This window comes from Paramormyrops kingsleyae, chromosome 18, assembly GCF_048594095.1.
Source record: "Paramormyrops kingsleyae isolate MSU_618 chromosome 18, PKINGS_0.4, whole genome shotgun sequence".
In the NCBI taxonomy this organism is placed as follows: domain Eukaryota; kingdom Metazoa; phylum Chordata; class Actinopteri; order Osteoglossiformes; family Mormyridae; genus Paramormyrops; species Paramormyrops kingsleyae.
Window position 1 is genome coordinate 13955569 of NC_132814.1, and position 27368 is coordinate 13982936.

The window sequence follows — 27368 nt, forward strand, 5'->3', positions numbered from 1 at the left end:
TTTTGAATAGCAAGAGATTTTCTTTTAATTGTGTTGAGAAAACATAACTGAAATAGGAAAAAAAGAACATCCAGTAAAAAGGAATTTACATTAAATAGATCCAATACAGAGAGGTCATGGAAGCAAGCTTAAAAAAACAGCAAGCAAATTCAGAGGTTGTGGATTTTAGTTGAAGTGTGACGCTGAAGGGTTACATGGTTTGTCTGGTCTATGTCCTGGTCAAGTGACCTGCATAAAGGGGACACGTTGCCTAGAGACACCTGTGCTATTACAAAGTCTGCTGTCTAACTGTATACCCGTGTGCTGTATACCCCCCCCCCCCCCCCCCCCCCCCCCCCCCCCACTATTCCCTCCAGCTGAGACATTACCATAACAGACTTAGTAGGCCAGTCGCAATGTTATAGTCACCTTTTTTGGGAGCTGGAAGTCAACAAACTTCAAACGTCAAACCCTTCTGGAATACTCTGGATTCCTAGGATTAATTACTTCATGACTTTTTAAAATAATCTTTTATAAGCTGTCTTAACTGTGATTTTTGTTGCTTCCGTCTGACACAATTAAATATTTTGGTGGGTGCGACTCAGCATTACTCTGTACTCACCCCCCACCTCTAGCACCCAAACTAGGAAGCAGAATCAAAATAGCAACAGGATAATTGTGAAGACTTTCTTTAGATACAATCGTCTTGTGGGTGCAGTCAAGACAGACCATCTCTGAACCTGTATCTTCTACGCTTCAGACATTTACAGAGCCCAGAAGTAAACAGCTTCTCAATAATTGTTTCAGCAAATAGAAACAATGATAGGTGATTGAGTTACTGAGGAATGATGGAGCGTCTGTCCCCATGGCCTGGTCCCTAGGCAGGAAACACAGACAGAGGCACCCTTTAGATGTTTTGGACCCAAGGAAAGCATATCTTATTGGGCCCCTATCCCAGAACAAAACAATTATGTCACAAACGTTTTAGGGCTCCTGTCACTCTGGCGCCCTTGGAATCATCCAAACATTCCCCCCTTTACGGTGCCCCTGCACACAGTGGACACTCAACAGAACGTACGGCGACATGATCGCTGATGACTGAAACTTACATGATGTTGGATTGTGAGCCCTCAAGTCAAAAAACGTACCATCATTCAGTTCGATAAAGAAAGATAGTTATGCTGTGCCACCAAGAAAAGGGCTTGTTTGTAACTGTTATTGCAGCTTCTGCAGCTCTGCTGAGTGCAGAAATTACATTCATCCTTGTTACCTGGAAATGCAGTCTCTGCCCTGCTGAGGTATGTGTTGGTGTGTTGGACCTGAGGCTGTAGAGGTTGTACATTTAAAAAACGTCCCCCTGTAATCGAAGACCAGGGCACGCCTGGAAGTTAGGCAGTTCTGATACACAGGCACGCTCTAACCAAGTTTGCCGATCATCGCCTCCTGCTTACATAGTCTGGGTTTGACAGTTAAAATGATATGATTTACCCTTACCATATTCTCAATCCAGAGGACAATCACATCTCCTGACAGGTTATCAAGGCTCTGCCTGCTAATATCTACCCATGAAATAAGTTCCGCCTACAGGAAATTGCTCCTGATGAGGTTCTGAATGGTATTGGAAGAGCATGGAATGCATGTTAATACTGTACACGACAAAGCAAGACTTCCAATAACATACAATAAAAGGATACAGTTACTACTTCCTTCCAAAAAAGGACATAGTACAATATCCTATATGGAGCTTGTGAATGCATTCTTCCTAGTAAATGTAAGACGGTCAGGCATGGATGTCCTGTGCAGGGGATGAGCACATTCATTCACTTCTACTGTGCCTTATTACCAGTCACACAGGATTTGGTTCAGCCCAGAACCCCCATCCCTGTTGAGTTCTACCCACAATCCAATGCCCATTTTAACTTCTGTTTTCACTTGTGCTGATGCAGAAACAATCGTTTAAGTTGCCCCCCCTTTTTTTTTTTGTTGAACACGTTTCCCCTCCTCTACTCAAACAGAAGCCTCCCGTTCCTATTTCCTGTCCCCACGTCCCGTGATTCTGCCGTCCGGTCCAGTGCACGGGACACTTTTGTGTACTTTGCATTCATATTCTTTGAAAGGTGAGTGCTGGCAGTTGTGTGGCATAGTGACTGCTCGCATGTTCTTCAAGAAAAAAAAAAGAAAAAAGTTTTTTTTTTGAAAAAAGTTTCTTCATGAATCAGTGGGAGACTTGCTCCTCGTGTCCAAGACATAAGGGTGGCAGTGTCCTGTGGATGTGCCATCCAGTGACCAGTTGTGAGCTTTTGCTAAGCTGGGCATTGCGGGCAGGTGGCTTCCAGGGCACTCTGGGGGCCTCATCGATGGGGTGTCCACAGGGGGGTCCACGAGATGCGTTTTCAGGGACTCCTGGACATGGTCTCGGTCCAGTCTAGGGGGTCCTACGGGGGGCATGTTTGCCATGACCATCGACAGGGGGCAATCTGGTGACGAGTATTTGGCCAGCACCTCCAGCTGGTCCGGCTGCAGCCTGGCTTCCCTGCACACCCGCTGGCACAGGTCTGACAGACTGTGCCGGGTCCTGAGCCTCAGCTGGTTAAGATGATTCTGCTCCTGGAGGAGTTTTTCCTTCTCAGACCTCTGCAGGACAACGACAAACATGGAAACCGAAATAGATAACTATTGCTACAGAAGAGAGGACTACAGTACAGGTTTCGTTTATAGTGAGACCAAATAGATCATGCATTAGATAACCAGAGGTGGAAAGTTCAGGTCAAGATAATACAAATCCAGACCAAAGTTTTGTTTCAGCCATCCAGTTGAGTATAAAGAGTCACAGTGACAGGGTACTCAATTGGTTGGTTGAAACGAAATAATGGTCTGGATTTTCCACCTCTGTAGACGACTAGTAAGCAATAAAAAACACAAACGAACAACAGAGGGGTCTTGCTCGCACCAGTCTGTCGATCTCGCACTCCAGGTTATGGATGCAGTCCAGCTTGCGCTTACGGCAGCGCTGAGCAGCCATGCGGTTCTTGCTGCGTCGCCGCGAGTCGTGCACAAGGTCCATCTGTTCCTGGGTCAACTGCCGCACCTTCAGCAGCTGCTGGAATTCATTGCGACTCAAGGAGGAGATCTCCTCCACTGAATAAGGCAGCTGCACCTGTGCCACGCAGAGGGAACAAGAACGGAGATGAGGGGAACAGGAGGCGAACAAAAGCACAAATGTATTGTACACTAATATATACAAAAGCCCATCTCTACCACAGTGGCCTGACCGATATAGACTGGCTCAATGACTCAAGAATGTTATTTCTGTTTCTTTTTTATCAGGGAAAGCTTCGCCCACCTTGCGAGCCCTCTCGTTGATACAGCACTCGCTGTCTCCCTCTGTGTCAGCGTCCGAGTCCTCCCCCGAATGGATGGCGGAGATGCAAGGGCTTTTCTCAGGAATGGTAGCCCTTTCACACTCAGGGAGCCATGCGCTCCCATCTCTCAGCTCCTGGAGAAATGGGCAGTCCTCCTTTTTGGGGTCTATGGAGCAGCTTGCCTCACACGAGTTGGACCAGGCAGTTAAGTGTTCAGCTACCTCCCTCTCAATGCTGCTCCTCTGATCTCTCTCCCTGTTCTTCTGAGTCAGACTCTGGGAGTTTACATAATTCAATCCATCAACAGACCCTTGATGTATCGATTCAACATTACGGGAGAGTTTATGGAAGGGTGTATCCAAACTATCCAGTACACAACATTTAAATTTCATTCCTCTTGACCTCACATCATGCCTAGAGCCCAAATGTTGCATCTCCTTGAAGCTGGTAGCAGTAGTGTTCTCTGAAAGTGCTTGGAGGCAGCTGGGTGCCATGGCAACCTCCTTCTCACGTGTCATGTGGTCTGAGTTTGACTTGCTTTGGCTCAGCTGGCACTGGACCAGGTCTTCACTGATGCTTTGTCCACTGTTGCTCTCAATGGCCAGCCCTGGGCAGGTTCCCAGACAGGGTTTCTCTCTTGTGGGGAAGTCCCCCTTCTGTGTCCTCTCCTGATTGATAGGGCTGCAGTGGCCACATGCGTTTATGGATGGTCTGGCATACCAACACGGTTTGTTGTCTGGCTCTTTCAGAGGACCATCGGTAGACTCGATGTCTACATCCTCAACATTGTCATTGTCGTCCACAACGCTACTGGATTTGGCTCCCTGAGGTTTCTGCTTGCAGCATCTTTTCTTCCACCACGATTTCCGATAGACTGACTGTTCATTTTTTGTGTCATCAAAAAATTTGGGAAGCAGGAACTCGAAGCAGGCTTTGTCCAGGTTGCGGAAACCTAAGATCGCTGCACATCGTCGAATCTCCAAGATGTTCTCCTTGGTGAAGAGGAGTTTTGCTGTGTATGCAAACTGCAGTAATGGGTCAAATCCTTCCACTGTGACCTACATAAAGAGAGAAAATATATATCTATCTATCCATCTTCCAGTCCACCCAGACCCTATCCTGGGTAGCACCAGACACAAGACAGGTGACACCCTGGATGGGATGTTGGTTCATGGCAGGACACACACTTACACACAAACACAATGGTCAAATCCAGTTCAAGTAAGAAAATTGTTTTCACTAAGAGAGGAAACTGAAGAGGAAGCCAGTGGAAACCCACACAAACAAGGACAGAACATGTATAGTCACTTACATCAAAATGTTTTCCCTAGGTAGATTTTGATGATGGGACCCCCCTCCAGTCCCAGGCCCAGGAAAACATATCTGTTTCCCCCCTCACAAAAGAGGTAAAACTTTAAAGTAACTCAGTTTTGAGTTAAACTAGCCCAAACATCATCATAACCTACCTCACTGGGTAGTGTGATGACCAGCCCTTGCCCCGCATGGCTGGCAATCCTGGTCTGGAAGAAGTTACTGCATGCTGCCAGTACGGCGCGGTGGGCACGGAAACTCCTTTCTTCCACCACTACAGTGATGTCACACAATACGTCCTTCTGCCGCTGCTCATCCAAGTACTGGAGTACCCGCGTGCTGTGCACTGAAGACTGGAAAGTGAACGTGGAGGTCTTGCGGCTCTCGAAAGACATTATCTGGGACATCTATTGTGTACAAGACAGGAAAAACACAATTCACATAAACGTCAAATTCATTAAGGATAACCGTGAATTTCACGTGATTCTTGCGCTGAATTAACAAGACTACATGTACACAACATGCTAGGCTGCTCACTTATGCTGAAATAAGTGACTTACCGGAGTAAGACAGACTATGCTAAAGACGCTAAATGTTTAAGTAGACCCGGGCGAGAGTGGAATTTGCATTTGATAAAATACCTCCAAAACGGCTCCAAAACAATTAGACAAGTAAAGCCAGACTCGTATGAATTCTTCAATAAACAGTAGTCACCAACACGGCCCAGTATAATTTTAAAATAAACAACTGGGTGAATAAGCCATATCCAAAAAAGAGGACGTCTCCCTACACCTTGCGTGTATCTGGGCAGCGGATGACCGCCGCTCTGTCTCGTCACGCGGGCTGCGCGCTGCGGTGCAACAGCTCGAGCCGCTGATTCACGCGCTTCTGCTGATAAAGGATGAGCAAGCACTTTTCCAAAAGCCAGTCTATGCAGCTGCGCTTACAGATAAGAATAAATCATGCTCCTGTGTGCAATAAATGCTTAAAATCATTTATGCCTGTTAGGAGCATTATATACGCTTATTTTATACACATGCATGTATATATGCTATACATCAACATATTTTTCTCCTTTTATGACACTGCGAGTAAGTCGAAATGCTTAAAACAGTACAATTCAACTCTGTTTTAGTTTACTGGTTTATAAGTGGTTAGTGTCGTCCGCGTATGCTGTTTCCGTGTAAAAAACATTACAATCGGCACAGAAGCAACAGCACACATAGCATGTCTTTTAGCTTTAACGTGGTACTTTCTCTTGCCATGCTGAGAACTATAAAAGTAAAATTAGTACAAATTCCAGTTTATGACATTTTCGATAAATTAAAGAAACGTCGGCTGTTCATTCTAAGACAATTTAACCAAACGCTTTAAGCAAATTCATATTACATTTTTTATTTATTGCGACATTTCTTTCACCCAGACTTACACTACCTGTGAAGATTTAAAGTGAACGTCCCCCTCTCATTGGCAGATGGATAAAAAAAAGTCCCTGAAAAACAATGTTTATTGTATCAGATAAGGTTTAATACAAATCTAAATAGTTTCTATACAAGCCAGTATTGTAAAAAAAATGTACAAACCTGTCATATAATTTCAGAGAACGTAAGCCCCGATCTTTAATAATTCTCGACCCGTCCCCTAAAGTGTAAACAATATTGTATGTGTACAGTCCAGTTCAAATAAAGGTCCGATTGACTGGCGTTTTTTCCCCTAACTGGAATCATGTGACATTAACCAAAATGTTCCCCTTTCCGCGCACCGAAACGCTATCCTTGGTCGTGTTCGAAGTCAGCTAGTGTACTGGAGCTTAACTTCCGCCCCTTTCAATGAAATTGCCTTTATCTGTAATCAGTTTGTTGCGCTCTTCTGTGCGCCTTCTCTTGCAAGCTTTCTATTCCGTCATTCGTTCTTCGTTTTCAGCCTGTCATTAAATGTCATTATGTCACCCGAAGGAAGCACTCCGTATCTGTCCATGGGCCTTGTCTCTGGTGAACAATTTCAAGAACGTTTAAAACAGAAAGTGTCGTTCCTGTTTGCTTATCTACTCAGTATCGCAAATTCACCAGATTTAAAGTGCCAGCATGACTAAAAATGCAATTACAATTTTTAACTTTATTGTAGGCCTAGTGTATTGCTGACATAGTCGGCCTACAAAATTTGAGGCACTCCATTGTTATTCGATTTTTATATAATAATCAATAATAATTACGGTTTAAGATTATTATTATTATTATTATTATTATTATTATTATTATAAATTTTTGATTGATTCTTTTTTTTTAAAAAGCCTTCCGGTTTGAAAGTAGTGCCTAATTTCAATTTTACCATAAGGAAGTGGAATCTTTCCCACACACATTTAACGCAAATGACTAGTTCTTAATAAGCCACGGTGGACCAACCCACATAGTAACTGATTGTGGGCCAGATCTACCTGCTTCTCCTTAAATCTGGGCAGGAGAGTCTGCACCAGAATCTACCCAGAGGTCTAAATGAATACAGATGGTCTGTATACTGTATGCTCTGAAGATCCAGCACGCTTTTGCCTAACCATATACATATAGGCATAGCAACAGGATAAGCAAGGCAGGCAATGACCTGGGGCCCCGATCTAGTAGGGGGCCTCCGAGGGCCACCAATTACATAGTACATTGCAACGACAAATTTGCTTTATTTGTATATTCTGTTTTTCACAAAAATGAAAATGTAGGTCTTGAGTTTATTAAATTCTCTTTGTTGATATTATTAACAGTTTGTATGTATTTACAGTTTACAGTAAAGTAGAGGTAATACGAGTTACCATGCCGGGGGGGGGGGGGGGGGGGGAGGAGTTTTCTTGCCTGGGGCCCCCAGAGTTCCCAGAATCGTCTCTGGATATATGTATGATCAATCACTTACCGGATGTGCAACTGATGCAGAAAGAATCTGAGGAGCGATTGCCCCACATATCAAGATGAATCTGAACTTGATTCAGGCCAAATGTTGTTTAGAAATTGCCGCAGATCCGTAAATCTGATCTGGCCTGGTGTCTTTTTGAACAGTGGACCAATACTGATCCGAATCCACTTTCCAAATTTGAAACAGATAAGGGTCATATCTGGACCAGATTTACATTGAATGTTACCAAATCTGGCCTGTATCTGCACCAGAATCAAAAGCTAAGTTCAGAACTGGTCCGAATGTGGCTCAGACTCATGTTCTCCAGACTGACTGCTGACCAGTCCTGCTGGAGGATCCTAGCTTAATATATGTGGGTGGTGAGTGTCTCAGCTAGATCCCTGTGCACATGATCAGAAGATTGCTGGTTCGATTCTCGGCAGAACAGTCACATGTCCATGGGCCCTTGAGCAAGGCCTTTACCCCCAGCTCCAGGGACGCCGTGGATTGGCTGACCAGGTGCTGTGACCCCTATGCAAAAAGTAGATGAAGAGACGCATTCTGATGTACTTTGGCAAATAAAAGCATTTATTTATTTATTATTTTATGTTAAGTTAGGATCCTGTAGCAGAACTGGTCGGCAGTCAGTCTGGAAAAATGAGTCTGAGCCACATTCGGACCAGATCTGAATTTAACTTTTGACTCTGGTGCAAATATGGGCCAGATTCGGTAATATTCAATGTAAATCTGTCCCATATAGGGTCCTTATCTGTTTCAGATCCAGAAAGCGGATTCAGACCAGTATTGGTTATTGTGAAAAAAGACAGTGGGCTAGATCCGGGTTTACAGATCTGTGGCGATATCTGAACAACATTTGGTCCTGATCCGGATCTGATCTTGCTCTGTGGGAACCTTACCTCATACCAGCTATTTTGACAGTTATTGGTGTTAATTTAGGCAAATGCCGTACATATTGAGTGTGTATTATGAGGTTTCGATAGAGAAGCATGGCCATCTGTACGTTTTTATTTCACAAAGGTAAACCAGAAATGTCTGTGCTTGTTTTATTTCTACTTAAAGAGCTATAGCTACACAGGAAGTGCCGGAGCAGATTTACTATCTGTATCTTCGGGGCATACCCTCCATTCGTTTCTATGGGCATAACCCTAATCTACGATGACCTTAACCCCTACCCAGCCCTAACCTTAACCTTGCTATCGTGTTACTGCATCAAGGCATTTTGACTTTGTCAGGAACCTCTATTTAAACAAAATAATAGTAAAAAAAATTCACTAAATTATAAATGCTCTGGTCAAGACTATATCCGCTCTGGTGTTGGGGTCAGCACTGAACGGTTTTTAAGTTTAAAATGCATAAAAGCACCACATAAATTTGCGTACTGCATCAAGGCTTTTTGACTTTGTCAGGAACCTCTATTTAAACAAAATAAATTAAAACAAAATTAAGGCAAGGCATGCCCATACATGTAAGGCAAGATAAGACCAATTCAGTTTATTTATATAACTCTCTTGAGGTTTATTTTACCATTATTTTTTTTGTTGAAAACGAGAGGAATGCTGTCCAAAGAAAGGTCCAGAAAGCCACACCAAAAATATTACAACTAATCTTTTCATGGATAAGGAAGCCTAACAAGGTAACCAAGAGGTAAGAAACAAATTGGATGATGAATTATTGTTCTGAGGGTATTTTATGGCTGATTTAAGACACGGGTCGTCGACACTGACCCGTTTAACATAAGAAATAGGAACAGAAAGGTAACATAGGACAAAGGAACCATAAATAACCAAACAAAATACAAGACTTTTGGCATTTTCAGTTTTTTGATAGCGTTCACAGACTTTTCTAAAATTGAGCTTCCCTTTGTGGAGACTGAAAAAATGACCCCATAAGGTCAAAACACCAGGTTTTTATCACATTGTGGGGACCAAATCTCCCCACAATGTAATACATACATGACCCACACACACAAATGATATATAGGCCATGTCATAGGTATTGAATAGTGGCACATAATGCTGATATTTGTAATGGTCTAATTTTATTGTGGTTTTGCTACATGGGGAACAGCCCGTGTATTTTTGATAATAATTCCCAAAGTTTTTCCGCAATTGTGCCGGTGAAATTTGCCGGGCGGTTAAGTAAAGAAACATAAGCTTGATGGGGTTCTTTCACAATGACACAAAACTGCACACATCGGGAAACGTCGAGTTCCTTTTCTTCAGGTACCATGTATGTAGCTTAAAAACAACACATGTAAAGGGAAACAATTTGTAACATTTAATGTATTTTATTTACCAATTCATAAATGTCTGCTTTAAGATAGATACAAACCAGTAATATGTGTCGACCCTTCATTTAACCCTTAATAGAACATGAAAATACGTAAAATGAAACAAGACATGCTTACATGTTTCACAACACTGTAGATCAGACATTATACTTTTCCAGAAAATGTATACATACACTCTATGAGCAACTGTCCTCACTGAAGAGCTATGCGTATAATCATAACATACACTCAACTGTTGAACAGAAACAAAAAATCATTTTGAATGTCTGCGGCTGACAGCTAGGAGAGAAATCCAGGATTCGGAACTGCTTGTTCACAAGCAAGTGGACCTTATGGACCTTGGCCTGAGGACAGGACCCAAATTAATATAGGGACCTCATTTCCCTTAACAGAAACTTCAGATCATGTGATCCCAGTAGACCTTCAAATAAGAGGAGAACCTCCTAAGTTGGGGAGGACCACTGGGTAGGCAAAGGTCATGAAGAGCCCTGCCTCTTCTGGCTAAGCACCCTGAGGGTCTCCAGACGCTGGCTGTGGACCTTCACCAGAGTGCGGTTCTCCTCTGAGAGCACTCGGAATTCCTCCTCCAAACGGGCAATCTCCACACTGGCTTTCTCATCCTCCATCAGTTCTGCAATCAGTTCTTTCCTGTATGAAATGCCACAAGAACAAAACAGACCAGCCATGTTGCATTCTTAAATGAATGTCTGACCAGAGGTGGAAATCTCAGGTGCAGAAAGTACAAATTCAGACCAAGATTTTGTTTCAAGCGACCAGTTGAGCATAAAGAGTCCCAGTACTCAACTGGTTGGTTGAAAGAAAATCTTGGTCTGGATTTTTACTTTCTGCACCTGAAATTTCCATCTCTGTGCCTGACCACTCTGTACTGGGCCTGACATTATGGACATTTTCTCAGAGTTGGGTAATTCAGATCCAGATAGTATAAGTCCAAACCGGGATTTTGTTTCAACCAACAGTTGAGTACTCTGTTACTGTGACTCTTTATGCTCAACTGGTCAGTTGAAACAAAATCTTGGTCTAGACTTTTAATCTCTAGACCTGAATTACCCGACTCTGCACTTTCCGAGCACACTCCATGTCGGATTTCAAGATGGCTTAGTTAGTTGCCGGTGATCTGTTAGCCATAACCTGGTGAGGCACAGTGTCCGTCAAGCTGCCTGCCTTCTCATCACACCGGTTATTTGTGTTGCCCCAAGGGGAGACACTGTGGGAGGTGTTGCAACAATCCTGGCCTGCTTCCAGAGAAAAGATAACTGACTTCAAGCCACGAGGCACACATAAGCTGGCCAGCGAGCCAACGTCATGAAAAAAAAATCCTTTGCCAAAGTACAAATGGAAAACAAGATAGACAGGATATCAGAGTCAGCAGATTTTACTGATATGCGGCATTAAACTAATATGCGCCCCTGTTGATTGCTTTACCTCTCCCAATTGTTCAAGGTGCTGAATTTTGTTTCTTTCCTATTTCTGGCTGAAGAACATACTGTAAGCTCTAGATAGAAGATATGGGAAAACAGAAGAGTGAACAAAATGTTCACGTCCGGCACAGAACGTGATGGACGTTGCTTATTTTAAGATATACTGACACTCCCTTGGATAAACTGCCAGGGGGAATTAATGGAGTCTCCGTTCTCAGGAGTACAAACTATTCACCTATACTGATGAACATGACCAGATATTCAGTTTGAGGGCATCTCCTTTTTGGTTGGATATAATATTGGTGAATCCAAACTATAATTTTTGCCCCAGAATGTTTGCAGGGCTATCCATGGGATATTTTGTTTCCCCTATGTGTCCACTTAAGGGAGGTATACTTCCTTGCCCAAAAAAGGTATCTGAAAACTGGTAAACAGACACGTCATTGCTTGGCAACAGTATCGGTCAGTTACCTTGAGAGCATGTACAGCTAAAAGTTTGTACTTCTGTGTTTCTTTATGAGTTTCTGCTGCAGTACCCAGGAACATCTGAAAGTCTGTATTTCTCTGAATTTCTTGTGAAGCCTTTGACCATAGAAAAGGGCTCTTTTTACATCCAAATGAAGGCCTGACCCTGACCCTGGGAGTCAAATTTAAAACAAACCTTGAATCACCTGTTTCTCTATTTAGACCTCAGAAACTATTCTGTGGCAACTGATTTGTATCAGTGGTTTCAGTGCTCCAAGGGGGAAGAAAATTATTACATGTGTCCAACAAGCATGTTTTGTCGCAATTATTTTTATCGTAATAATTTAATAATAACGTAAAATGCTAATATTGGAAGATGAGGAAGATCTATCTGTAGTGGCGTTAAAACTGAGATGACAGGCAAAGGGGAATGACTTGAGAGGATACCCCGATACCCCCTTGTCATCCAGTACGGAGTGTGACGCAAGAAAGTGCCCCAGCTAGCGTGTCATGCTGCATCTGCGGGGCATTAGAGGGGTTAGGGGGGCAGTACCAGTACCACCACCACTCCAGCTCAGGTTAACATGGTAACCGTCACCCACTCTGATGTCCAGTGCACAGTCAAATTCTGGTGTGAAAAAAATGACAAAATAAATCCCAGTTCTTTGCACGATATTCAACATGTACACTCTCAGAAAAAAGGGTACCAGTTTGTAGCTTTGCTTGGCACTGGGGCTGTACCTTACATTGACTCCCCAAGGTACAAACAACATTAATGTACCCCCAATGGTACAGAAATGTTCCTCATCGACCTACAGCTACAGGGTACAATTGGCAGACCCTTGAGGGTACAGCCCCAGTGACAAGCAGCGATACAAATTGGTACTTTTCTGAAAGTGTATTATAACCCATGTATTTACATTTGTGGCTGGAGTTTGAGTGTGTGTGTGGTCCAGGTATGCATTACATTGTGGGGACCAAAAGTCCCCTTAATGTAATAAAAACTTGTCATTTTGATATTGTGGGGACCATTGTTTCAGTTCCCAAAAGCGGAAATTCAATTTTATAAAAACCAGTGACTGCTATCAAAAAGCCAAACATGCCAAAAGTCTTGTATTTTGTTTGTTTACTTATGGTTAAGGTCAGGGCTGGGTAGGGATTAAGGTTGTCAATGTTGGGATTAGGCTTTTCCCAAAGAAGTGAGTGGTCCCCACAAACATATACAGGTCTGTGTGTGTGTATATGTGTGTGTGCGCATGTGTGTGTACGCACAAAAGGGAAGAGGGCTGTTGGCAAGGCTTCTGTCAGATATGTAAGCACCAAAAATAACACACAGGCATCCTGTCAGCTGAATTGTACTGTAGACCACAGTAGTCCCTCATAAAAAAGTGCTTTTCATCCATTCAGAAACTACAAAGGGGTAGTAATGCATGTCCTGCAAAATCCCCCATCTGAACAGGGCCTCTCAGTAGTCTTACACGGCACACCACACGAGTGTGGGGGGGGGGAGTGGGCGTGAGGAGGTGGTGGGTGGGGGGAGGAACAGGGAAGTAAAGTCTGTGGCAGGATCAAGTACCGAATGGAAGGTGGCTGGTGAGAGCCAGCTCACCGTGACCCGCCTGAAGCTCACATCAGAGCATGTCTGTAAGTGAGCACAACACAGTGCAGCTCACCAGCACCTGAACATTACCTTTTAGTCACTGATGATGGCACACTGTACAGTGCACCCTGTACAGTGCACCCTGTACAGTGCACCCTGTACAGTGCACCCTGTACAGTGCACCCTGTACAGTGCCACTAACATGCTGCCAAACTCCACTCCAATAAAGGATTATAATTCTGATGTACAGGAATTAATTATGATTAATATACCACTCCTACTACTGCCATGGATACTATCATCATTAATACCAGGGGCTCCCAAAGTGGGGGTCATGAGATGATTTCCAGAGTATGCTTCTAAAATTAAGATAATAAATGAATAAATATTCCCTTTACCATTTCTGCAACTGGTCATCAGTAATAAATGTACTGATGGGAACCACCTTCGATTTGCCCCCCAGGCTGGCAAAATCTACCAAGCACCCCCCCCCCCCCCCCCACACCTCTGAAGTGTGCAAAATCAGTACTACTACTGCTGCTACTACTACTAACAGTACTACTAGTTCTAGTACTACCACCAGTGGTGGAAAGTTCAGGTTGAGAAAGTAAAAATAGAGTCACAGTCACAGAATACTCAAGTGCTTGGTTGAAACTAAGGCCCAATCCCAATTCTACCCCTTACCCCTACACTTTCCCCTACCCCTCCGTTTGGCGCGTTCACGTGTAGGGCTAGGGGTGTCTCAATTCTCTTTTGATTGGAGGGGTAGGGGTAAGGGGAAGGGCTAGATAGCCCTCGAAACGAAGATTTTTCGGGACCTCACTTCAAACGAAGGGCTAAGAGAAATTTACAACATGACTGCCCACTCGAGCAAGCAGACCCATAAATGTTAAGTAATTTTTGCCATTAATAAGGATTTTTATGTCATTTTTTCATTACATGTATATTACCATCAATCTTGTGTTTGTGTTTACGGTGATGTTCTGTAAAGAAACGTTTGAAAAAAAATCGCTAAAGTTTGCTTGCGGATAGCACTGATTGCACATTATTAGGAAATATATTTTTATGTCATATAACGTTACCCAGTAACTGACTGCATGTGGTAACGCGTTGTTTTGTTTTGCTTACGGCCATATGTGTACATGTAAATGAACGGTGCTTACACTATTCGTACTTATTGCAACATGACAACATTTTTGTAAATTATATTCTGTATAGGGACAGCTGAGGAAACCCGAAGAACATCTGTTTTTAAAGTCCAAATACGGCGCAAAAAAACTTTGGGAGTGAGTAATCTTTACATGCTACGATGCTGACGGCGACATCTTGGAATTTGTGATAAACATCGGCGCATGTCCTCTGACTTAACGTTAGGAGGTAGTGACAATGACGTATAACAGTGTAGTAGTGGTGTCCCATTTCTTAGGGGAAATTTTTTAACCCTACCCCTTTCCACTTCATTTCAAGGGGCAAGGGGAAGGGGCGAGGGGTAGGCAAAGGGGTAGAAAATAGAATTGGGATTGGGCCTAAGTCTTGGTCTGGATTTGTACTTTCTCAACCTGAACTTGACCGGGCAAACAGATGGATAACGACGGGTGTGGTTAATAGACTTCCCATCAAAAATGGCCACCCATACCTTTCTTTACTGTTTCCCCTAAATGAATCAAATGCCCAACATAAATGTTACTATGATTATAAACAACAGAGACACAGACACTAATATCCTGCATCAACACAGCAGCACGGGTCATAATCAGTCTCTGCCTTCACTCACTTTCGGTCCTCTAGTAGGGCAATCTCGGTCTTGACCTTGTGGAACTCCTTGGCCATCTTGCAGTGGTCCTTGTACACCTGGACGGACTCCTTCAGGGCCTGGCACGGAAGCAGTGGCTGGTAGCGAGAGGGGAGAACGATAGCGGCGTTGATGCAATGGGCGCCAAGGTGATGGCGGGGAGCTGAGACATGAAGCCACACAGTATGGACAGGAGCACGGAGATACAGAGGACCATGACACGTTAAAGCAACATAGGAGCCATTGAATTCCTTAGTCATACTCATGTGGTACTGCGCCCTCGTGTAGCCCTGCTACTGGAACCGTGTAAATATATCAGCAACTTCTGACTCATGAGATTTTCTAAAACATATGTGCCTTTTAAAAAGAGCAAAGGACAATAAATAAATTTAAGAACAAAGGGAAACCCTTAATGAATGGCTTAGTAAAGGTTCTTTGTGGTAAAACAGGTGGTATATTGGCTGAGAGGAACAGGCTTGTTATACATTCTCAGAAAAAAGGGTAAAAAACTGTACCTTTGCTTGTCACTGGGGCTGTACCCTTGTAATTGTACCTTTTAAGGTACAGAAATGGACTCTGAGGAACATCCCAAAGGTACGAACAGCATTAATGCACCATCAATGGTCTGAGAGTGTAAATGATTTGGAATGCAAACTTTTAGTTCAGTTGAATAAATATATTGACTTCTCTGCCGTGTGAATAATTCTGGGAAAAGTTGTTTATTTGTCACGATGATGCAATATCATTTTATCCTGTCATGTAAAAATTTGCTAGATGTTTGTGTATTACGTTGTGCTGGGCATGTTTTGGGAAGCATCTGCTTTATGGGATGCCTCTTTGTCAGCTTGGTTAAAAGATGCCTCTTTATTTTACAGAATACATTTTTGGGGCATACATCACCAGACCTCAGGAGGCTGCACATTACAACATTTGGAAAATAGCTGCTAAGTCACTTCCCCATGTTTTTTAGGGCTGCAACTTCTGCTTTCGGAGTGACTCAGGCCAGACACATCTCAGCTTCCCCCCACTGGCCAGTCATAGCTCACATTTCTCTAAGGCATTTAGGAAAGTGCCTGGTCTGTCTCTAACCCAACTGTCCTCTTAATTACATGTCCCAATACACAGCAGGTAGAACAGAACGAGTCAGAATGATGAGGGTCAAAAATGCTCCAAAATCAATTGTTACTAGTTCCCCGTACTGACATTAATGTAAAAACATAAATACAACCATCTTACTCAAGAAAATAGAACAGTCTGTACAGGCTCAACCAACTCCTTCCATGACTCACTAGTCCTCAGTCACCATCTCTAATTGTACACTGTTACATTGTACTGCACTTGGTTGATCTCCAGCCCAAAATATATGCTGCTTTGCACCATACGCTTCCCGGGATAGGTGCCAGTTCACTGCTGACTGGATAAGATGTTATTGAGAGTAAAATGATGGATGTTACACAACATTATGAAGAAATACTACCCTTTGCCTTTCCTATGACACTTTCTAAATTACACTGCACATTTTATATCTCTTTAATTACATAAAAATGTAGTTGCCCAAGTGCTTTATGCCTTTGGCATGACTCAGTGTTACTGACCCAGTGAACTAAAGATAAAATGTATTCTGTAGCGATTTGATTGGCCAAGAGCCTCTTTTGGAGGAAAAAAAGCTGGTTCTGCTTCCACCTAGTGGTAAAGGAGGGCACACACACAGACACAAGACACATCAGACATTTTAGCAGTGGTGCAGATACCTGACCCACTGCGTCTGTTGGAAGTCTCGTGCTGGATGAACAACCACAACAACCACAACAACAACTATATTGTTAGCACAGCATTAAGAAGGAGGAAAAGGAGAAGACGATGAAACAGAAGGATGATGAAAACACGATAACGAGAAGGACGAGAAGAAAAGAGTGGGAGACAGCGTATTATAAAAGAGGAAGAAAGTGGACACCAAGAAGAGGTGAAAATGGAGAATTATAAGAAGAAAAACTGGAGGAGAAAAAGTTAAAGAAGACTATAGCCACGTTGTCACAATGGGAATATCCCTTTACTGGGAGCCCGGTATGTTGAATGTCAAGGTGAGAAATGTTGGTGAGTCACAGCTGCACAATGACAATGACAATGACAGAAAGAGACCGTCATGACCCCCCTCCACAGTCTCTACCACCAGTCGTACCACCACTGGCCACATCAACTGTAATCTGGTTGCATGCCTGACTAGTCGGCATCCTCTTGTCAACCCCGGGCACGGTTCCAACTGCAGGCATGACCCTCTAAAAATGGCCCCACTCAATAGCATCAGGGATCCAGCACTCATAAATCAGACTCTCAGAGGGATACAGCGACGGGCTCGGGCCCGTTCTCTCCCCCGAATTGTTTTGCCATGAATCTTGTGAATGAGAACAGAGTGACGATGTTATTGCACTGAGTTGTGCAACGCTATAAAACTATTTGCAGAACACAGCTCTGTCATTAGGGCTTGGACCCCTAATATGCTGGGGGGGTGGGGGGCACAACTTCATTGATATATGAATTTCCTAACCCTAACAAACATGTGCATTACCTCATCTATCTGCACTTTATCAAGTTGTGACTTTTCAACCTGCATTTTAGTTCCCAATAAAACGGTTTTATTTCTCATCACTGCATATTTCATATTTTAAATACACAAACTAACCAAATATTGCCACTGGTGTGTCCTGGAGGATATATAACATCATAGGTATTTCACCAAGTTAGGTGAGATGTGAGAGATGTGTAATAGGTTGGGACGATTAACCTGTAACTGCTGCTCGAGGTCAGGAAAGGTTTGAAGGAAGTCCTCAACATCTTTCAACTCTGAGGGGAAAGAAAAAGTTAATGATCACAGTTATTTTTTGCTCATTTGCAAACTGTAACTTAACTGTAACTGCAACTGTAAGCGGGTACAATACATTTTGTCCATGAACTAAGAATCTAAAAGGGCTTTTTTTCATTAAGGGGTTCAAGGGTGTGTTTATTTATTTGTTTCCTTTTGACCTGGTACCAGTCCAATGCCTTTTTTTACACCTCCCAAAAGCACGGATTTCTTTGAGGGGTGGGCGCGACACAGATACTACATGGTATAAAGCACCACAGGCTAATGGCTTGAAGGGCGAGTGTTTAAAATAACATGGCAATATGACAGCAGACGCTGACTTTGATGTGATTTTAGATACCACTGAGTATCGTAACACACAGACGGGTCTGAGATGCTAAATGGAAGGTCAAACACATTTTCCAACACAAATCTCGGAAGACAGAACATAAATATACATGGAATAAGGCTGTATTATTTTTGAGAATACAGTTTTATGTCATTATATTGAGTATAGACCAAAGGCCTTTAAGTACATGCTGTCTTATTGAGCATGAGCTGGGAAAAGGATTGAGCGCTGGTTAGTGATATTGGCAAATATCACACTACATTTACAAGACACTGTACATTCAGAACCACAATTTACGTTGTTTTAGCGTAAACTACAGGTTCTAAACAGAGCTTCGGCCAATGTCGCCCTTCACCTCCCGCTAGAAACATCGCGCATGTGATGATGCGCTGGGGCTCGAAAGGAGTGCAGAGTGTTAAATGCTTTTAAATATAGGTCAGTGCTCAAAAAGCAAACTAGAGAAGCACAGGCCCCCGCGGTATTAAAGGGGGAGGGAAACCTGATGCCGAGATATCTCCGCCGCAGCTGCCGTCCAAGCATTTGGCTGAATAGCTGTAAAACACTTTGACAGCGCTGGACCCAGACAGCCCCTCAGTGCGGCTAGGTAGATGTTCGCTTTTTAAGATGCCAAAGTATACCAAAATAGAGGGAACACCTGTCTTGCTAAAAGAATGACTACAGTTAAATTTATACTGCACAGAGTGGCTCGTGTCGGGTTTTCTAGGCACTGTTCTGGGGTCAGGAATTTTGTACATCTACTCCCCCCCCCACACACACCCAAACCTCAGCTCTTCATTGGGGGGGGTGGTCTGTTTTGTTTTAGAGGGCAGCCGACGAGAGATGGCTGTTGAGTGAATCTCTCCATACGTACAACTCCCTAAATGAAAACACAGCCCCCCCCCCCCATAATTTACGCCCATGCGTGCGAGAATGCATTGAGTGAATGACACTGATTTACCTGAGGGTTCGTCGAGACTGAAGGCAATTCTATATTCAGGTTTGTCAGGCGATACCCGTCTTGTTGAAGTGATCATTTATTCCTTGCGGGGGAGAAAGGTGAAAGTCGTAAGGGAGAAAAACAATGCAATTTAGGGGACAACTTTGTCAGAACAGATCACACTGCTACATTATTTCTTTCTTACAAGGTCATCAGCCCGAGGCGACATTAAAGATTAAGCTATTATAAGTGGTATTTGTTATAAAATATGGATAAGCTATTGTTCCTTTAGTATTGTCTCATATATAATTAATAAAGACGTTTTGGCTCAGTAGATGAAAACCACTAAACACCCGTTTATTATTATGGCAACAAATAAATCGAAGCTATTTGTTTGCGGTCAGGCTTCGCTTTACGAGCTCAGCCACACATTCTGAGGCTCAAATGATAAGTTGGCAATGTGTGCTTTTCTTTTTTAATTTAGAACCAGGCTGATTTTCATTGCCTGACATTAAAAATAATAAATGAATGAGTACATTTCACTGTACATTTCACTTTCAAATAGAGGATTGTTCAGTGTTGTCCAGAAAGAGAAATCTCCACACAATACGTGTAAATGTCGGTAAGATACAAACGACTGAAACGGTACCAGCATGCAAAATAATCGTAAATGGGTAAATCTGGATGCGAGTCAGCAATGAGAAACGGGGAGGCAGCAGGCAGAAGCTGCCGTGAAGCACGTGCTTACCTGAAGCCGCCGACTTACCTCTCAGGTCGGCTTCACGGAGGACGTCCAAATTCAAAGGAGGATTATCCTCTTTAATTTTCAACCGGGGCCGGCAAGACTTTTATATATGCAAGCTGCCGCCTTGCTTTCCAAGTACAGGCTAAGTGTTTTTTTTTTCTTTTCAATGTTAACCAATAGTTGTGGCCACTAGTATAATTGGACAGAAATGGCTTCGCGCTGTGCCTGAAATCTGCTCTTCACAGCACGCCGGTTCGTCTGTTACATGTTAACATCCACGCCGGGTGAAGTGCAACAAGGGGCTTGGACAGCGGGGATGCTGCTCTCTGTACTTCGTCTGTCATTTGGGTCCCAATTAAATGGCTCAGATGGCATGACTTTAGTCAAGAAAAATGCTCACGGCTCCAATCAGCTTTGAGTGACACAGCCATCCTGAGTTAGCGATGCAATAGCTGTGCAATGATGCAGTATACCAGAATGAGTCTCTTCTAATTGCTTGGTTAAATAATAGCTTGTTTTTCTTTACCAGTAATGCACTTGAATATTATCGTAGGTTTGCAGAATAATGAGAAAATTTCAAAGCAAGCGTAATTCAGACTACGGAAAATCTTTACTTGTGTTTAGATGATAAAAATACAAAATAAAATAAAACAAAACAAATAAGACAAATACAAATAACTCATATTAATGAAAAAATAACCAACAAATTTTGAATGTTTTATATATATACACGTGTATCATATATATATATATATATATATATATATATATATATATATATATATATATATATATATATAATGGAATTTACAATATTGACCAAATTACTACTCATACTGTAACGACCGACAAAATATAGCCAATAAAGTAAATAAAGAATAAAAAATATGAATTGCGATTAGTTTTTTTTTGTTCAATTATAAATTAATCTGATGGGTTATAGGTGCACAGTCGCAATACAAAACTGGTGTGGATGTAATCGATCCATAATCATTCTGCGATTCATCAGACTGCCTTGTGAATCGATCCGTTCGACTATCGATAGAGCTGGGCTGCCTTCGCTGAATTTTGAGCTCGTGCGCCGGCCGCTGGTTCTTTCTTCTAAGTACTTGGGGCGGCGAAATCTTACTGTAAAGAACAGAGACGACAAATATGGCTCTACATGTGCCCAAAGCCCCGGGCTTTGCCCAAATGCTGAAAGATGGCGCGAAGGTATTGTACTTTATCATCTTTGTCTTTGCTGTTTGTTCGCGGTTCTCTTGTGCAGCAGCAGTTTTGTCCCGTCATGTGCTGGACGTTTCTGGAACAGTAGGCCCAGCCTCTGGCTCCGCATCGCCTTCTTTTCGTTTCATCCTTTGCGATAACAGAGAACCTCAGCATTTTATATGCATTATCTTTATGTTATTTATTTTAGAGACAGTATTGCCTTTCGGGGATTTATTAACCAGCGCACGGCTATTTTTCCTGGTTATGGCATCCCACACGTGCATGTGTTCATAGTTAGCTCGGATGCTAGTTAGCAACTCATTCATTCTCCTCTGATAGTGAGTCCTTCGTGTTAAATCAGGCGACGAATCGTTTTTAACTACCGACATGACAGTTTAGATGCCACATTTTTGTGTAAAGTTAATTCGATTGACTGGTGTTGTGCTCTTCTTCGTTTGATGAAAGTAGCGGATTACTGATTATTATGTTATTTGCAAGAATATTATCGATATGTGTGAATTAAAATATTATTTTTTTCTGTTTTCCGGTGTTTATTTGTAGGTACACTTGCATACATTAAAGCATTGCGCGGTGGCCTGCACCATTGTTTTTAATATTTGCAGCAATATTATCATGCCTCCCCACCACCTGCTAAATTCTCTAAAAATTCTTTTTTATAGAATTGTGTATTCATTCTGTTTATTTGAACTAGCAATTGTTATCTCTGATATGTTTCATGTTAAAAATCTTAAGTTAAAGACAGCAGAGGGTGAATTTATGATGATATGGATAATTTTAGTTTCATTAATGTGGTTTATCTGATATTTTCAGCACTATTCTGGTTTGGAGGAAGCTGTCTTCCGGAACATTCAGGCATGCAAAGAGCTGGCACAGACCACACGGACTGCTTATGGGCCAAATGGTATGGACTGCTTCCCCGGTTGAACACATCTCGGGGCTCTGGGTTCGGTCTGTGGAGTAGTGCAGCAGCAGCTGACTATATATGTATGAATGCCATGTGTTTTTTTTTTTTGTAGGGATGAACAAGATGGTCATCAACCACCTGGAGAAGCTCTTTGTCACAAATGATGCCGCAACCATCCTGAGAGAGCTTGAGGTAGGTCACAGTGCCCTGATGAGGTGTGGCAGGAGTAGATGGTAGTGATGGCCAAGTGAGGCTTCACGAACCATTTGCTGTATTTTTTTGACCCCAGTAGATGGTGTTCTTGGTTTGCTTTGGGACATGTGTTGAGCCCTTTTTTGAACAAAAAAATACAGCAAATGGTTAATGAAACCTCTCTTGGCCATCACTACTAGATGGTTACTTGTTTATGTGCTGACTGAAGCGTTGCTTGTTCCTCAGGTCCAGCACCCCGCCGCAAAGATGATCGTGATGGCATCCCATATGCAGGAGCAGGAGGTGGGCGATGGCACAAACTTTGTCCTGGTGTTTGCCGGGGCTCTGCTGGAGCTGGCCGAGGAGCTTCTCAGGATGGGGCTGTCTGTCTCTGAGGTGAGTGGGCGACAAAATGAATAAACAAAGGAAGCACTGCTACACTGCCCTGGGGGGACCCATCTTCTGACGCTCCGGGTCAATGTCGGCAGGTCATCGAGGGGTACGAGATGGCCTGCAAGAAGGCCCTGGAAATCCTGCCAGACTGCGTGTGCTCATCAGCCAAGAGCCTTCGGGACGAGAATGAGGCCACTGCTGTGATCCGCCCGGCCGTCATGAGCAAGCAGTACGGCAACGAGGACTTCCTGGCCAGCCTCATCGCCCAGGCCTGTGGTGAGTGCTGTTTGTGTCTGCTGTTAATGTTAAAATGAGTCACATCTGCCTTCTGTTTTTATACTCTAAATCTTTTTTTGAGGTTGGGTTGGCTCTGTGCTCCTAGAGTTACGTGTTTAACACAGGGGTCTCCAACTCCGGTCCTGGAGAGCTACTAGCCAGTAGGATTTCTATTCTATCTGGCTTCTCATGAGCCACACCTGTTCCTGGTATGTAACTGGGAATAGCTGTGGCTCATCAGAAGCCAGGTAGGATAGGAAATGGACTGGACAGTAGCTGTCCAGGGCCGGAGTTGGAGACCTCTGGTTAAACATGATCTGGCCATTTCCCCACTTGAAAAACATCCTATTTGTGTTGCAGTTTCCATTTTCCCAGAGTCTGGAAATTTCAACGTGGACAACGTCCGGGTGTGCAAAATACTGGTAAGTCCCCTTGACTTCGGAATCGCACGGGTCTCCAGCAGATTGCAGCAGGCACCTGATGCGACTCCGTTGTTTTGCTGCGACCTCAGGGCAGCGGCCTGAATGCTTCGTCGGTGCTGCGGGGGATGGTGTTCAAGAAGGAAGCTGAGGGGGACATCACGTCGGTGAAGGACGCCAAGATCGCGGTGTTCTCCTGTCCGTTCGACTGCATGGTGACTGAGACCAAAGTAAGCCGATCGCTCATGGACCTCATTTTGGCCAGAGACTGATCCCCGAGGTCTCGTTACTCATATCCCCTCCTTTCTACGCGCCACCACTTAATTCGAGCTGAGTTGGACATCTAAGGCCCATATACTTTTTTAACAGCATAACTTGTGTTTTTTTTCTTTTAATTTCTGATTTCAGTGTAATTATTATTATTTTTTAGTGTAACTCATTTTTTTTTTATCAGAGATGCACATAACTGGTACGCAAGTACACATTCGCTGTATAATGCGATACTTATGCATTTTCCCTGCTAGAAGATTACTGTGCATTTTAACTTTTATACAGCTAATTTGTACTTCATTTGCAGTTTAAATGTTAAAATGCACAGTGATTCCTCATCATCGCAGAGTGAATGTGTATAAATACGCATCTGAAAATTGCAGCACGTATTGCATTATACGGCGAATGCATAGTTGCACACCAGTTACATGCATATCTGTTTATTACCATGTCACTCTTTTAAAATGTCTTCCTGCTGTCACTGTTCATATGGCAGTGTTAACCTTACATTTCACTGCAGGTTATGGTCTGACTGTATACCTTGCATGTGACAAAACCCTTGAAATCCCCATTGCACTTAAGTGTGAGGTCTGGTTCTCTGTATAAAAGATGGAAAACTATGTACATTTTTCTGCACTAGGGCACAGTTCTGATCAACAACGCGGACGAGCTCCTGAACTTCAGCAAGGGCGAGGAGAGTCTGATGGAGGCCCAGGTGAAGGCTGTCGCAGAGGCTGGCGCCAACGTGGTGGTGACCGGGGGCAAAGTGGCCGACATGGCACTGCACTACGCCAACAAGTACCAGCTCATGGTGGTCAGGTGAGGCACCGTCGCCCTGCCGACGCCGTTTACACTGTTATTGTCATGTACATGTTACAATGTGTCTGCAAATACAAGAGAACACATGAGGGCAAGTAATGAAGCAAGTTATTACTCCTAGCAGCAAATGTTACTCTGTTAGTACATGTTACACAGTTATCTGCCATACCTTCTGAATGTGCGACGTGGACATTGTTCACTGCTGACATCCCTCGGTCCACTCACTGCAGGTGCTTTGCAATGCTTTGATGCACTTGATTGTTAGTGAAGGAATGAAAGTGACTGGCTTTGCATTAATAAGAGTTTCTTGTGACATTCTATTAGGCTGAATTCAAAATGGGACTTAAGAAGACTGTGCAAAACTGTGGGAGCCGTAGCTCTGCCCAGACTGGTAAGTAGCGCACAGCGTTACCCCCCCCCCCCCCCCCCGGCCCTGAATAGGACAGGTGCTTTCAAAAAAATGGATGGATGGATATATATATATAACATAAGCCTGGTTGCCTGCTAAACCCTTTGGAATAAGTCTTAACTATTATTTTTTTTTTCCATTCACAGACGGTCCCCACCCCCGAGGAGATGGGCCACTGTGACACTGTTTACCTCACAGAAGTTGGCGACACTCAGGTTGTCGTCTTCAAACACGGTGAGACTCGTAGCTAAATGCCTCCGGAAAGGATGGAAATCGGTAAACTGTTGGCGGGGGGGGGGGGGGGCAGGAGGGCGGGGGACGCATGTGGTCACGGGCTTCGTGTCACTCGCAGAGAAAGAGGACAGCGCAATTTCTACTCTGGTGATTCGTGGGTCCACTGACAACATGATGGATGACATTGAGCGGGCCATCGACGATGCCGTCAACACGTTCAAGGTTCTCATCCGGGTAAGGCCCGCTTAGGCTGATCATTAACGTAGCAGCAGGTGTATAAACAACAGATGTGACTGTATGATCAAAAAACAAAACTCTTGAACCCTCCACCCCAGGATAAACGCCTTCTGCCGGGCGCAGGAGCCACTGAGATTGAGCTGGCCAAACAGATTGCATCATACGGGGAGGTAAGTGAACGGCAGTTGATGTCCTGGTCTCTGTTCCAGCATCGCCATGGTCACAGGGCCTCACTTTGGTTGTCGTTCCTTGCAGTCCTGTCCGGGCCTGGAGCAGTATGCCATCAAGAAGTTCGCAGAGGCTTTTGAGGCGTTGCCGCGGGCCCTAGCGGAGAACTCTGGTGTCAAGGGTAACGAGCTTGTTTCTAAGCTGTACGCGGCGCATCACGAGGGGAACAAGAACATCGGCTTTGACATCGAGGTGAGATCAGGGAGGGTGGGACAGCACAAAAAAATAAATACAATACATTAAAAATGCAAGTGCTCCTTGACTTACGATGGGGTAATGTTACGACGGACCCATCGTAAGTGGAAAATATCAGTCGTATATGAGAATGATACGATAAAACAAAAAAAGTCACTGAATAAGTAAATAATTATTGTAACTAAATGCCAGTTATTGAAAAGTAAAGCGCTGTATGATGTGTTGTCAAACACTTCACTTCAAGCGTGGCTGGGTATTTGCTCCCATTGCCCAGCATCAGCAGGAATTATCATACGGCATTAGCCTGGGAATGGATCAAAATTCAAAGTTGATGACTAAATATGCATGACTGTCAGACCGTCGTAAAGCTGAACCATCCTAATCCAAGGGGCATTGGCAATGTGTTTCCTTCTGCCTCAGACTGAGGGGGCGACAGTGAAGGACATGCTGGAGGCTGGAATCCTGGACCCGTACCTGGTGAAGCACTGGGGCATCAAACTGGCCACCAACGCCGCGATCACCGTGCTCCGAGTAGACCAGGTCAGGCCATGCATCGCGCACGCAGTTAAAACCATGTTTCCGAAGACAGTTCTCATTTGGGATGTTAACGTGGTCTTGTGTGCGATGTATCAGATCATTATGGCTAAGCCAGCCGGTGGACCTAAGGCTCCCAAGCAGCAGGGACACTGGGACAAAGATGGTTTGGACGAGGAGCCTGATAAATTTGACAGCCATTATTAGGCGTATTTGGACATGACAGGTGCTGGAGCGAAGCACGCACAGTTTGAAAAAGCATGGATATGTTCACACTCGGGGGATGTGTGTGTGCTGAAATAACAAGCTCGTTATGGCACCTATGTTTTGTACCACAGGAGCACGTGACCTGGTCTCCTTATTCTCACTGAAGCTAACGTATTGTGATTTTTCTTAACCCGCAAATGTTCGGTGTGACACTGGCAAGCATGAGGCGCCGAGTTTCACTTAACTGAAGTGTGATATAGAAGAGAAGCGTTTTGCGTGTAATGCAGACCACTTGATGCACTTATGCATGCTGCGTGTGTAGTAACAGGCTAGTTTTCTGGGGTGGCATTGAAATAGAACTTTTGAAAAATGTTGCTCCTGCCTGACAGACTGTCCGGTGGTATCTTAGTCTCTACTGATCTGTGCCTTTTTTCCCTCTGATGCAGATCATCATGGCTAAACCCGCAGGAGGACCCAAAGCCCCTGAGGGCAAGAAAGGCTGGGATGAGGAAGACTGAGCTGATTTTTCTCCCTCATGGACAGACCCTGACTCACACTCAGTCTCCCTGAATCACTTGTATACGTTTATTTAATGACTGCTCTACAACATTTTTTCCCCTTAGGAATAACTATTCATTGTTCAAGTAACAATATATGGCTGGTAATGCGTTGTTTTTTTTGTTATACCAATAAACGGCACTTGAGCTGTTGTCATCTGTTTCTGAAATTGAGCCTCATGTTTAAACTTGTCAAACAGAACTAAAAACCAGATTTAACATTTGTCCAGTGTTGTCATAAAAAGGGCGACATTATTCCAT

The 27368-nt window shown here is 43.6% G+C and overlaps 3 protein-coding genes across 7 annotated transcripts; 1 reads left to right on the forward strand and 2 right to left on the reverse strand.

The window, feature by feature from the left end:
• Window positions 1-334: 334 nt before the first annotated feature.
• On the reverse strand, window positions 335-6674 carry bach1b (BTB and CNC homology 1, basic leucine zipper transcription factor 1 b). Of its 4 annotated transcripts, XM_023805389.2 has the most exons (7): window positions 6236-6674; window positions 6087-6144; window positions 5445-5543; window positions 4808-5059; window positions 3323-4399; window positions 2930-3136; window positions 335-2613 (listed from the first exon to the last, which is right to left on the reverse strand). In XM_023805389.2, the coding sequence occupies exons 4-7, from the start codon at window positions 5057-5059 to the stop codon at window positions 2188-2190; spliced, it is 1962 nt and encodes a 653-aa protein (XP_023661157.2). In that variant the 5' UTR covers window positions 5445-5543; window positions 6087-6144; window positions 6236-6674; the 3' UTR covers window positions 335-2187. The 4 variants fall into 4 exon arrangements, with proteins under 4 accessions (XP_023661157.2, XP_023661155.2, XP_023661154.2 ...); XM_023805387.2 differs by having other exon boundaries at window positions 5294-6144; XM_023805386.2 differs by having other exon boundaries at window positions 5213-6144.
• A 2897-nt stretch (window positions 6675-9571) lies between these two features.
• map3k7cl (map3k7 C-terminal like) lies at window positions 9572-20499 on the reverse strand. The gene is made up of 5 exons (XM_023805223.2): window positions 20028-20499; window positions 19283-19364; window positions 17919-17977; window positions 15119-15234; window positions 9572-10488 (listed from the first exon to the last, which is right to left on the reverse strand). Exons 2-5 carry the CDS (start codon window positions 19356-19358, stop codon window positions 10317-10319), a joined length of 423 nt encoding a protein of 140 aa, XP_023660991.1. The 5' UTR covers window positions 19359-19364; window positions 20028-20499; the 3' UTR covers window positions 9572-10316.
• Window positions 20500-21031: 532 nt separating this feature from the next.
• On the forward strand, window positions 21032-27277 carry cct8 (chaperonin containing TCP1, subunit 8 (theta)). Of its 2 annotated transcripts, XM_023805215.2 has the most exons (16): window positions 21032-21218; window positions 22044-22134; window positions 22250-22329; window positions 22576-22725; window positions 22818-22998; window positions 23359-23420; window positions 23510-23647; window positions 24328-24506; window positions 24831-24897; window positions 25062-25149; window positions 25268-25383; window positions 25485-25556; window positions 25642-25806; window positions 26230-26349; window positions 26443-26569; window positions 26997-27277. In XM_023805215.2, exons 1-15 carry the CDS (start codon window positions 21159-21161, stop codon window positions 26548-26550), a joined length of 1677 nt encoding a protein of 558 aa, XP_023660983.1. In that variant the 5' UTR covers window positions 21032-21158; the 3' UTR covers window positions 26551-26569; window positions 26997-27277. The 2 variants fall into 2 exon arrangements, with proteins under 2 accessions (XP_023660983.1, XP_023660984.1); XM_023805216.2 differs by lacking the exon at window positions 26443-26569 and having other exon boundaries at window positions 21033-21218.
• The last annotated feature ends 91 nt before the right edge of the window (window positions 27278-27368 follow it).